This window comes from Seriola aureovittata, chromosome 1 (genome assembly GCF_021018895.1).
Source record: "Seriola aureovittata isolate HTS-2021-v1 ecotype China chromosome 1, ASM2101889v1, whole genome shotgun sequence".
NCBI classification, from domain to species: Eukaryota; Metazoa; Chordata; class Actinopteri; order Carangiformes; family Carangidae; genus Seriola; species Seriola aureovittata.
In genome coordinates this window covers 27821622-27834318 of record NC_079364.1, presented here as the reverse complement: position 1 = coordinate 27834318, position 12697 = coordinate 27821622, and the positions used below count along the sequence as shown (strand labels likewise).

At 38.9% G+C, this 12697-nt stretch overlaps 1 protein-coding gene across 1 annotated transcript; it reads left to right on the top strand.

Moving 5' to 3' along the window:
* Positions 1-2585: 2585 nt before the first annotated feature.
* On the top strand, positions 2586-12636 carry dnaja2a (DnaJ heat shock protein family (Hsp40) member A2a). Its single transcript, XM_056381366.1, has 9 exons — positions 2586-2744; positions 4069-4128; positions 5251-5486; positions 5590-5670; positions 5805-5938; positions 6027-6223; positions 9807-9951; positions 10767-10894; positions 11470-12636. Exons 1-9 carry the CDS (start codon positions 2667-2669, stop codon positions 11656-11658), a joined length of 1248 nt encoding a protein of 415 aa, XP_056237341.1. The 5' UTR covers positions 2586-2666; the 3' UTR covers positions 11659-12636.
* The last annotated feature ends 61 nt before the right edge of the window (positions 12637-12697 follow it).

Genomic DNA, 12697 nt, shown 5'->3' with positions numbered 1-12697 from the left:
TGATTAATTCCAATAGCTGCAATATGATCACATCTTCAAATATTATGGGATAGTGCAGATCTTCTTGACTGTCAAATATAAAATAGTGAATCTTTGCAGCATTTTTTAAGTCTGTCGCTGACTCTCATACACACGCAAATTCCACTCACCCTTTCCTTTGCTGTCATGATGCATTTGTCTCGTGTAATGCTTACGGCATCCTTTTAAAATATGTTACATTCAGGTACTCATGGTCACATGCATTATGCCCTGGTCCTCTGTGAAACAGATGGATTTAGTTTGGAAGTCTTAAGGTAGCATAGATGTATGATAAAAATCAATATATTATGCTGGGATAATAGTTGGACTTTGCTGAGAAGCAGATCTTACAAATTAAAGTCTCTGAAATCACTTAGAATAACTGTGGGAATTGTTGGGTCTATGACTAATATTATAAAGAGTACAGTTGAGACCCCCTCTTTTTGTTAAGTGCCTTGAGATAACTTCTGTTGTGATATGGTGCTATATAAAAACTGACATGACTTGACTATTACATTAACAATTAACATGAATAGTTGAATATGGAGGGTTATGCATCACATACTCAAAAATGACTCACAGAACTACAATACGTCATTATTGGTGTCTACAGTTCACATGTTTAGCTTCAAAGTACATAATAAGACACTGGTTTACTCACTATTAAAACATTATCCTTCCTGTGTGTTTTTACTATAATCCCCTATGGGTCGCTCCAACATCATGGGGGAAGATACGAACATCAGTCAGAGGAACGAACTGAATGCAAATCCACCTTCAGGCAGGTACCATTTTTTTATCTGCTGATAAAAACCTACATGAAGAGCTGAACAGCTGTCTGGACATGGTATCTTGACTGTAAATACATCCCCACTGATCAGAATGATACACAAGGCTATTTGTCAAATAACATCCGTCACAACACCTTTTAAAATAGAAAACCATTGACCTTTTATTTCTCGGCCTGCAACCTCGTCCCTATGACCGAATCACAGCTGATATTCAGTACAGCATCACGACCTCGAGTGTGATATTGCTTTTATACAATAGTTCTACGAGCGCCATATTGGTTAAAAAAGCAAAAACAGATTATGATTTGTTTGTTTATTTCATCATTTATTTGGCAACGCCAACACAAATAGTTCCGCAACTGCACTGGTACTGGACGATTGCTAAGCAACACATAAACATCTTCCTGACCTGCACAGTGCACACTAGCTTGCTACTTTGTCTACGCGTTACCTCAGGTGTGCGCTGAAGTTTTTTATTTTTTATTTTTTAATTGAAACAGATACAAACAAACAAGGCACAGCATAGTCATACCAAAATCACAGACTTTTGCCTTGGGTTGAGCAACCTCAGTAATACAAAATATACATTGTGAACCTAATTATAAGGTGTGCGCTGAAGTATCCAGGCTTCTTCACTTCCCTTCATCCTCTTCTGACGACCATACAAAATTTAATTCAAATGTTCAAAATATTTCGTGAAATATTTTCATCCTTGAAAAGTTTGTTACAATCTAAGATGGATAACGATCGTAAATGTATTGATCAACGGTTAATAGAACGCATGTAAAGCGGAGAGATACAATACCCAGGGCTGTTGTATGTCAGCACTCATGGGAATGCCTCTCGTCCAATCAAATTACTTGGTCCGAACTAACTGTTGTATAAATTAATATAATTTTATATTTTAGTTTTATCTAATCAGAACATCAGCCTAAGAAAATAACAATTGCTCTGTAACAACTAATATCATATTTTATATGCAAATGAATATATCTTTGTAATTAAAAAAAACCTCAGTTGAAGTTAGGACTAGTTAAAAGTTGTCTTATTATGAGTTCCTGAATTCATTAACTGAATTCAAAACCGAATTTTTAGTCATGTGGAGACTCAGTAAAACTCAGAGGTAAATTTGTTGTAAATCTACAGGATGTAATGAGAGTTACAGTATAATATATATATTATACTGTAACATTATATATATGATTGTGTTTTCACAGGTTTGAATGAAAAACTAATCTCTGCAATATAAGTCTAGTCAAGATAACATATGAATAAACATCTTACCATATAGATACATGTTATCAGTGTTACATCATATGTGGTGTATGATAGTCAATAAGTCAATTTCAATATAATTTAGATGCAGCTATCAAACAAAAACACACGACATGCATTTCATAATAAAACAAAAAGAGTGGGACACAATTGTACATAACGAAAACATATGAAAATAGGCTACATAAGCACACACAAATCATATCAAAGGCACAGTGCACTAAACTAATCAAAAACCAAGCAGGCAGATGAACGGTATCTGATATAATGATAATGTTGACTGGTTATCTGATGTCATTAGAATTATGTAAAGACGATATAATTGAATCTATTTAATTTACACCATATACTATGCAGTCAATTAAGATACATAAAATTTCATATTTCTTTGATAAACTGTAATTTGAGTGGTTGTAGATCAGATCAGTGGTTATGCAACATACCGGCACCTGGAGGCAGCAGCGGACCCACAGACTGTCTAACTTTCCGGAAACTAAGACACGAGGCGAGCAAAACATTTTCCACCGGCTCTTTCTCTTTGTCCATCCACCACCGTGCTGAAGCAACATCCACAGCAAGACCATGGCGAATGTTGTAGATACAAAACTATATGACATTCTCGGAGTCTCTCCATCCGCAACTGAAAATGAACTGAAGAAGGTAATTCCACACGAAAGGCCGAACAAATTGTGGAATTGTACTATTGTCTGTTTACAGTTCCCAACTGTTAAAATAGCTACGATCAGGAAATGCGTTGCTATGCGCAGCTAGATAACGTTAGCGGTGAATTGGGCTAGCCTGCTAAACCAGTAAGCTAAGTGGCCTGGATGTTCATATGACGCTGCGGCTCGTTAAACGATTATGGGTGTTCATGTGATTTTTCATTGTCTAGCTACGGTCAGCTCGGTATTTTTTATTATCTTAAATATTGCAGTTAACGTGGGTAACGTTAACCGAAAGCGAGATTGAGGTAACTAACGATTGACTTCACGTTAGCTTTCGCTCAGGTGTTTGCCATGGAGCTAGCTAAGCCTGTCGAAGGTTAAGGAAAAGGTAGTTTGTGTGTCCCAAAGGCTGGAAACTCGTAGCAGCTAGCGGACTGGCACACATTTGTTAGGGAAGTGTAACAATTTAATAACATGAAGCCAACTTGAGTTTTAACCTTTGGATTTCAGATATTTGGATTAGCGTCACTGAACGTCAGCTCAGCGGTACACCAATTTAACGTTAAATTAACGTAAACGTTTGACATTATATAGGGTCATATTTTACAAACATCATTGCAGTGGAGCCTAAACGTTTTTCACTTCCAAATTCGTCGAGCCAGTTTATCATATAATGCGAACGATTAGCGGTGAGTTAAATTGTTATCGTCAAATCATCCTTCGCTAGCATCAGCTAGCTGGCTACACACAGGTATCATTATAACCATCTGATTGTGCGCATTTTTAGCCAATATTCTAAGGTTAAACGTTTTTGTTGTCTAGTTTTTAACGAACTATTTCTATTGTCTGACCCTTACTTGACTTCATTTGACTGTTTAGCCAACACTTTGGGGTAAACAGAGTTATTGGATCGTCATGTGTGGCTCGTGTTAGCAAGAGATGCTAATCAACATACGCACGTTAACTTAAACCTTAGCGATTAAATTGTCAGACATTTTGAACTGCCGGTTTTGACAAAGGGGTAATTCCGGGTGTCATGTATATGAGTAACTGTCGTCACCTTTGGAAACGGTTAAACAGTTAACAGGAGACCACTGAAGATAAACTTCACGTTATGTAAAAGCTAAACGCAGTTACAGGTAGTGTTTTGCTTGCGAAACATTAGGTTTCGTCAGGGAGTTACATGTGATTACGCAAACGTTAGATAGGATTCCTTCATGTGAGTTTGAGTCATGCCGGTGTGTAAATGAAGTCGACGATGCATGTCTACAATTAACATTATATTATTTAACAAGGCGTCATGTTTTGTCTACTTCTAGGCATACCGGAAACTGGCGAAAGAATACCACCCTGACAAGAACCCAAATGCTGGTGACAAGGTAAGATGTTAGTGACAATCCCCTCTGGTTAAAACTGAAAAATTTGTCATCATAGCTTTGTTTTTAATAAATACTGGATGGGTTGTGCTGTTTCTTTCTAAATGGAAATGGGAGCAAAAATTAAAATTAAATAAAAAAAAAACAAATGTCAGTTTGAATGGTTTGCTGTCTCACCAAAAATGATTGGAACCAGATTTTTTTTCCTTAAGCCATTTTTAGGTGGTTGTTAAAAGTCCAGTATGGTAAAGGAAAAGACAAGAAAATCTGTTTGCAGAGATCGGTGGTCAGATAGCCATTTACAAAATCAATTTTGGTATTGCTACAGTAAAAAATAGATAAATACAGCCACAGTGTGAAGACCAAAGGCCTACTATTTTTGGTGCATATGAAACCTGTATGCATATTTCTCATTATATTTTCCTTAGTGCTGACAGTGCTCTAAAATTACTTTACATTTTTGTTTTACTTTTCTTTCTAAGCCTTGATATTAGCTTGAGCCATTATTTTGTTTTTGAATGTGCAGCATTTCCTGAGCTCCCCCTACAGTATCATCACAGACCTCCCTCCGTTCTACACAACATTGTCAACAGCTTCTAAAGTAGCATTTCTGGAATATAAGTTGAAACATTAAATGTTAAGGCCCTCTTTTCCGTCTTTTCCCATGGCAGAGTGCCATGTTCTCAACAGGGGACCACATTGTTAGTAATAGGAAATGGCAACTCGAGAATTGAGCCTGGCGGAGGTTATTTGTAATAGGGGAAAACATTTGAATCGTTTGTGTGCGTGCGAGCTTAAGCATGCTTTGCCCAGAATGTCGTTGCTTTCGTTCCCACCACAGCTGGGGTAAAAGACTAATTGAAATCTTACTAGGTCCTGTGTGTTTTTCGCAGAATATGGTTGATAGTTATTGTTCCTATATGAACCTAACATGGAAAATTATTTTTTGTTAGCCACTTCAGTCCTCTTACAGAGGCTTCTGTTGTTCTAGCTTGTAGCAGCACTAGGTCAGTTAAGTTATTGGTTGCTGTTTTGTGTGTGCCTTAATTTTCTCTGCAGTTCTACTGTTCTGACTAAGTGCATCTTGTTAATTTTTGTTTTTATTTATTTTCTCCCAAAACATAGTTCAAAGAAATCAGCTTTGCTTATGAGGTGCTGACCAACCCTGAAAAGAAGGAGCTTTATGATCGCTATGGAGAGCAAGGCTTGCGGGAAGGAGGCGGGGGTGGCCCAGGCATGGACGATATTTTCTCCCACATCTTTGGTGGTGGACTCTTTGGTGGTGGACTCTTCATGGGCCAGGGGAGTCGCTCCAGGAATGGAGGTCGGAGGAGAGGAGAGGACATGGTCCATCCACTCAAGTAAGAGCAAGCTTGCACATAAATGCACAGACTACTTGAGTGTACTCCAAATCCTCTGTCTTGTGTCACTTCACACTATGTAAACAATCCACTTTTTCTACAGGGTGTCACTGGAGGACCTTTACAATGGCAAAACAACTAAACTACAACTTAGCAAGAATGTACTGTGTAGCACTTGTAATGGGTAAGTTGTTTAACCATTATTGTGCTGTAGTCCTCACTTATGTCTATTATTTAGTCTATTGCATTGTTGGTGTTTTGTTAATCCTGTTACGTGTCCTCAGTTTAAACTCTCTGTGGGTGTGTGTATCTATGCAGGCAGGGAGGCAAGACGGGTGCTGTACAAAAATGTACAACATGTAGGGGGCGTGGCATGCGCATCATGATCAGACAGCTCGCCCCAGGGATGGTCCAACAGATGCAGTCTGTGTGTACTGACTGTAATGGTGAAGGTAAGGGGCACGTTGATCCAGAACATGATCAGGCTTCTTCTGTGTATCATTAGGTCTGCCTCACTTTGTGCTCTCTGTCCAACCCCAGGTGAAGTTATCAGTGAGAAAGACCGCTGTAAAAAATGTGAAGGCAAGAAAGTGGTGAAGGAGGTGAAGATTCTGGAGGTACACGTGGATAAAGGCATGAAGCACAGCCAGAAAATTACCTTTGGAGGGGAAGCTGACCAGGCACCTGGCATCGAGCCAGGGGATATAGTCCTTGTCCTGCAGGAAAAAGAGCATGAGGTAGGTGGGCCAGTCTGCAAATGCTGTAGTTATATCCATCTTACCCTGCCCGCTGTATCCCCTGTACACTCTGTGTCATGGGGGAAATGTTTTGTTTTTTTAATTTAGGACACAGTTTTGCTTGTATCATAGCTTTATTTGTCGGTTACTGATTTTTTTCTTGTCATATAAAGGTGACTCTACTCCTAAGCTAACTTCCCTCACCTGACCTTAACCTCGCATTGCTAGATTCTTTAGAGCTTGAATTGCTCTGTGGGCTGCAGTTTCCCTGTGCAGTTCCCTATGCATAAAATGTACCACATATCTGGAACATCCGTTTGTGTTTTTTGGTGCCTGCTACATCAGCCACAGGAATGTGGGTGTAGAAGTGGCGGCATATACATATACTGTACAATGAGCTGTATAGGGGTGGAGTTTATTGTACATCAGTGGAGGGGGTTTATCGTGTCTCCTAGAAAAATGACAAAAAACAAATTTAACTTATAGCAGGAGTCTAATTGCCAAGTCAGTGTTCATATTAATGAGCTGCCTTGTGCAGAACTAATTAAACAGAAAAGAAGCATAAAATGTCCAGATTTAGGTGAGCAAGAAAAACTTTATTTAGTGGCATATCCTACTTTAGCACTACCACTAGGTGTAATGTAGCAGTTTTGGGAGTGCTGTGGTATCCTTTTTGATTGACTGTGAAAATTGACACGTGGAAAACTGTCAAAATACTCATATGTCAGAACAAAAATTAACTCAGTCAGGAAGGGTGGATTTCTCTGGATGTATTGTTCCATATTGGGAAGCAGACAGAGGAGAACCTTTGAGTTTTCACAGTCTGCACACTTACGGTGCCCAGGTAAGCGAGTTTACAGCAGTGCAGCAGTTAGGTGACCTGTCCATTGTGTTTCCCCGTCTTTAGTCTTACGTTTTGGCTGGACTCCACCCTTCCCTGGAAGTAGTAGTAGTTTCTGTATTTGCTATCTTTAACCTCCTAAGACCCGAACTCTTGCATGGCGTGCATTTTTAATTTCTCTTTGCTATTTAGGCTGATTGGGACCTGAGAAAAATGATGTCCACATATGAGGACATTAGTTTTAAATTTCGATTACTGGGTGGCAGTATAATATCCTCATATGTGGTCACCAGGCCCTTGTTGAGAAAAAGTTAGTATTGTGGTCTAGAGAACCCAAAATGTGAGGTCCACATATGTGGACGCCAGGTCCTAGGAGGTTAAAGGAATGATATCAGTGAGTCCAGTGCACTGCTGTATATCATTAGTGATTAGTGTCATTTGTTTGATTGTTTTTTTTTTTTCTTTTCTGCAAAGATATATTACACAAGTCAGTGTGCTGTTCTTTGAGTCATAAAGGCATGCATATCTTATTTCCATATGTTGAATACAATGAATGCATTCTGGTTTTCGACTGTGATATATGTGCGTAACCAGTTTCTTTGTGAGTCAGATTTTCCTTGTGCAGGTTAGAGGTTGAGGGCTATAATTTCTGTCAGGTTTACAGAGTTACATGAGCAGTTTGTGTCAGCAGTCATATCCAGCTGTCTGAACAATGAGGACCAGGTTGTCTTGATATTGTTGTGCAGTCAGAGCTGTGCATTGAAGACATGGGACAGATTGAAAAAAAACTCCAATTCATCACAATTTTTATTTGAATGACCCAATATTGATTCTTAAAATCCCAAGATTGATCTTTGCATTTGCGCCTTTTCTAAGTAAACATGTACGTCTTTGCTGAATGTTACGTGTTTACAGTGGTTACATGTTGTCAGGCAATCAGTAAGGGCGTCATGATGTGCGGCATTTCTGTTTTGTGGAAATATAGTTACTACAACATGCACAAAAGGTTATTTTAAGTTCAAAATTAACATTGATGGTAGTTACATTAGCTACATGAGTCACTGTTATTCTGGCTGTTTTGTAGCCAATATAAAGATCACATCTACATGAAGGACGCACTGAATAAAGACTGCACACTACTCTGCTCTGGTGGTACAGGTTTTTTACTGTTCTTGCCAAACTGTTTTTCACATGTAGGCCTTACAAAATAAACATCATGTTTTTGTCAGTTTGCTTTTGCCAAGGAAAATTAACACAAAGTTTTATAGTTGGGAAATGTGTTTACAGTTTGGCCTGCAATGTGTACTTGACAGTTTATTTTTAACACCACAACAGTATTTCTCACTTGTTGAATGTAGAAGAAGAAATGTAAGATCCCAGGATTCATTCTGAAGAGCGCTTTAGAGAACATTGGTATATATCAGATGTAACTGAAGCATCAAGACTTGAAACAAATGGAATCACATTGAAATTAATCAGTTCTTGACTTTGTGAATCCAAATCAAATCTGAAGATCAGTGCGATATCCTATTGATTTGAGAAAGAATAAGAATTTACAGATGTTCATACTGCAGTCGGACCAGAGGCGCTCTCATACATAAATGATTTGGGATGGTGTTTTAACTTTGCACTCATACAGCACAGCACTTCAGTCAAATGAGTGCCAGCCAGCTAAAGGCTCTAAGTGTACTACTGGACATCAACACATTGGGCTTAACTAAATCTGATTTTGAACATGCACTCAAAGCCAAGCTTTCTTTCACCGGTTCAAACCAGGTCAGCTTGCTAACCAGATCACATCTGTGGTAACAAATACTTAAGAGGTGCCTTCATCAGTAATTGGGCTTTCCTTGGTTCTTGAGTAAGATAATGACCTGAACCACACCTCTGTGTTAATAATAACATGATGTGGAGACAGTAATCTATAAACAATTCGTGAGACAAAGTCCCACAAGTGCCTGATATTTCTGGGTGGTGCTGCTGCTGCTGCAATGATGAGCTGGAACTACTGGTTACACAACAGTTTTTATTGTTATTATGCTTTTACCATCTAGCAGCTGAATCTTAATTGTCACAGGTAGCTGCTCCAGCCGTTCTTAATTGGGTTTCCTCAGCAGGTTGTACAAGTCAGGTTACCTCTGACAATGCAAACTAATTTTTTAGCTGAACTGGAACAGCAGTCTGAGCTGTAGTTATGTCCCTGGCTCTTTGTCTCAGGAGGCTTTTATCATTGATGTCAGAATGTGTCAGTGGATGGTGGAAGCAAAGTAGTTTACTACAGCTGGCAACAGTAATACAGATAGCGTTGACTCTAAAGAATCAGTACTCTAGATGTTGATCTGCCACTCCTATGATAATACATGGGAATAAGGCAGAGAGATCAGCTGTGTATTATCTCATAAACTTAAAACCATAAACACCAGTTAGTTGTTGTGTTAACAGCCAGAGTAATTTTGCATTGCATTCACTAATAAAGGAGAAGTTGAACAAATGTTTTTGCTTGCAAAACAATTGTAAATTCAGACACCAAATCTTTGGAGATTTTTGCACAAATGTAATCTATAATGTTTAATTCTGTAGTTTGCACTTGCAATGCTTCTTTTCCACCAGCAGATGCTGTGTACTCTGATAATGTTTTAGACATTCACAAGGAACCAAGTTGTCCCTAATTGATATCAACTCCAAAGTCCATAAAAGGTTCATCTACCAAGATTTTTAATCATCTTTCCTCTGAATTTTCAGACATACAGGCGAGATGGCAATGACCTGTTCATGAACCATAAGATTGGGCTGGTGGAGGCGCTGTGCGGCTTCCAGTTTATGCTGAAACACTTAGACGGCAGACAGATCGTCGTGAAGTACCCTGCTGGCAAAGTCATTGAACCAGGTAAGGCTCCTGCTGCATTAGTGTGATGAGGAAAAATGCTTATTGACATTCAGGCACATCTTGTAAACACAGATGAAATGATCACATGCTGCATTAAGCGGTCTAAATTTCAAACACTTCAGAAAAACAGCTGCAGTGATAAAAGCCTTATTTTTTAGTCATGTAGCATCTGACAAAATCAACATTAACTCAAGTCAATGATAAGTTTTTTTGTGTATTCAGCTACATTGGCACCACCAAAGGTTTTCTTAACTTTGCTACTGCATATCCACTACTTTCACCGGGGTGGCTTAGGTCATCCTTTTGTAAAATCTCCGTTTTCCATTTTCACACTGAAACACGAAGCCAGTGTTTTTAAGATTTACACACTATGGAGGCTGAGGGGAGACAAAAAGGCTGTTTTCATCTGGGCGGAGAGCTGAAACAAAAAGTAAAACCTGCATTTACAAATGCAACTGTCTTAATGTGGATGTGCTCAGACTAGAGTCTCTGCTCAGAGCTGAACACAGTGAGGAGGCATCTTTTCAGAATGTACTAGCGAGTGGGGTCATCAACATCCTCAGTGAGTTCTAGAAAGTCTTGGGAAAACTTACCAAACACCTTTCTCTTAGATGCTTTGGCTCTTACTGCAGTAGGGTACCTATACACCATACAGCTCATGGGATTTAGTAATAATACAGTATGCAGCATAATTAAATAGGTGTCTATAAAAAGTATGAAATGTCATAAAAATAAATTGTGCAAAAACCTTTTGTTTTTCTTTTCATTTTTCTTTTTCTTTTTGTTTGTTTTTTAAAACACTGCATCTTTTACAGGCTCAGTCAGGGTGGTGCGAGGAGAGGGCATGCCCCAGTACCGAAACCCTTTTGAGAAGGGAGATTTGTATGTCAAGTTTGATGTTCAGTTCCCCGACAACAACTGGATCAGCCCTGAGAAACTTGCGGTATGACACGTTACTCCTTTTATTGATCTAGAATTATTGATCTGTTGTTTGAGAAAATAGGCTGTAGATTAAACAATCCTGAAAGGAATCATTAGTTGGAGCCATACTGTGAATTTTGTGTCTTTTTGGTAAGGACATAATTTACTATGTCGTCTCAACACCGTTTTAAATGTGTGTTTCAAATTCAGTTGGATTTGTAATCATTAAAAAAATATTTTAGGCATCTTATAACATCAATTTATTGGCACCATATCAAAATCTGTAACTGTGTTGGTGTAGATCAACTCAAGCGAGTAAACTCACATGTTCCTCACAATGTTTTTAATGAGAAAGCTTAGGCCAATACAAGGAAGAATGTGCTGCTAAATTTATCCATTAATTCTATTCAGGGATTAGAGCTGTTCTGGCCATTAATGGGTTACTTATTGAGCGCTTATATCCACACAGTACTACTCCTTATTCTCCCTGAAGCTGTTGCACTCCTGGCCCCACAACCATCTGACGCTACTGCGGTTAGAAAACAGGCGGAGACAGTCTGTTAAAGCTGCATTATGATGAATATTTCTCATGTGTAGGAGCTGGAGGACATGCTGCCCTCACGGTCAGAGCCGCCCATCATCACTGGAGACACAGAGGAGGTGGACCTGCAGGATTATGATGTCAGCCAGAGCTCGTCATCAGGTAACCGCAGAGAGGCCTACAACGACAGCTCCGACGAAGAAAGCGGACACCATGGGCCGGGAGTACAGTGTGCCCACCAGTAATCTCATACTCTGTCTCACACACACATATGATCCACGTACTACTTTGGATGAAAATGTATGAGTTGCGGAGTAAACAAGGAGGTGGGTCAGGCTGAAAAGGCTTGGTAGTTCCTCAGACACAGATCAGATTTATTGAATCATGGCACCTGGAGTTGTTGATTATTGTTATTGACTGTGTGCTTGGATTATTTTGATCTTTGTCTGAGGAACTCACACTGGGGCAGCCCAAAACTTATTACACTGCACCTGAAACAGACAAACAGTAACTTCAGGTAGAAGTCAGACTAAGTATTTAAGATTTATCAAAACAAATGGTTGCCCCAGTGAACACTGTGCCCTGTAGGACTATGATCTGGTGTTCAAGGTGAACCCCCCAACCCCCAACCCCCACCCCCCTTCTATTCCTCTGTCACCCCTGTATAAGTCCATTCCCATCTGCTAATGCGAACTCCAGATCAAAGGAAGGAATGTTTCTTGTTTGCTGAGTGTGTGACTTGCATTTTGTTTTCATAGTATTTACAATAATTAATTTAAGAACTAACTAATGTGCATACACAGATAAAGCAGCTGAGTAATGTGACGTGCAGATCCTTGGACTTGTGTATTCATGGACTCATCCACTCAGCGCCATACATAGGATTTGTTTCAGATTTTTACAGCTTTATTTTCTTTGTAGGTTTTTACTTGTGTTATTCCTCTCTTTATATTTTAATTCCAACAGAAAATTGGTTATTGTGTATATCATTGAACTGGTTGTTGGTAAACTTCATCAGCTGCTGTATTCAAAGCTGTGTGATTTTTAAAAAAGAAAAATGACAGGTGAAAATGAGAAAAAACCTATAGCCTGTATCTGTGCTGAGACCATTTGCATGTAAAAAGCTTTGGTTCCTGCACTATCAAACATCAGTCAAATAAAGCAGCAGACTTCTTAAGAAAATGTCTATGAAGTTGTTGAATAAATTGTTGAAATATCATGCACTTTGTGTGGTTCCTTGTTTTTCTTCATTGGCATTAATAATCAAACAAAATGACTGAAATA

Excerpts from the sequence above, each read along its gene's own strand:
- dnaja2a (XM_056381366.1), top strand. The coding sequence starts at position 2,667 with ATGGCGAATGTTGTAGATACAAAACTATATGACATTCTCGGAGTCTCT. Across the intron at positions 4,129-5,250 it reads ACCCAAATGCTGGTGACAAG|TTCAAAGAAATCAGCTTTGC; the intron begins GTAAGATGTTAG and ends CCCAAAACATAG. Across the intron at positions 9,952-10,766 it reads TGGCAAAGTCATTGAACCAG|GCTCAGTCAGGGTGGTGCGA; the intron begins GTAAGGCTCCTG and ends CATCTTTTACAG.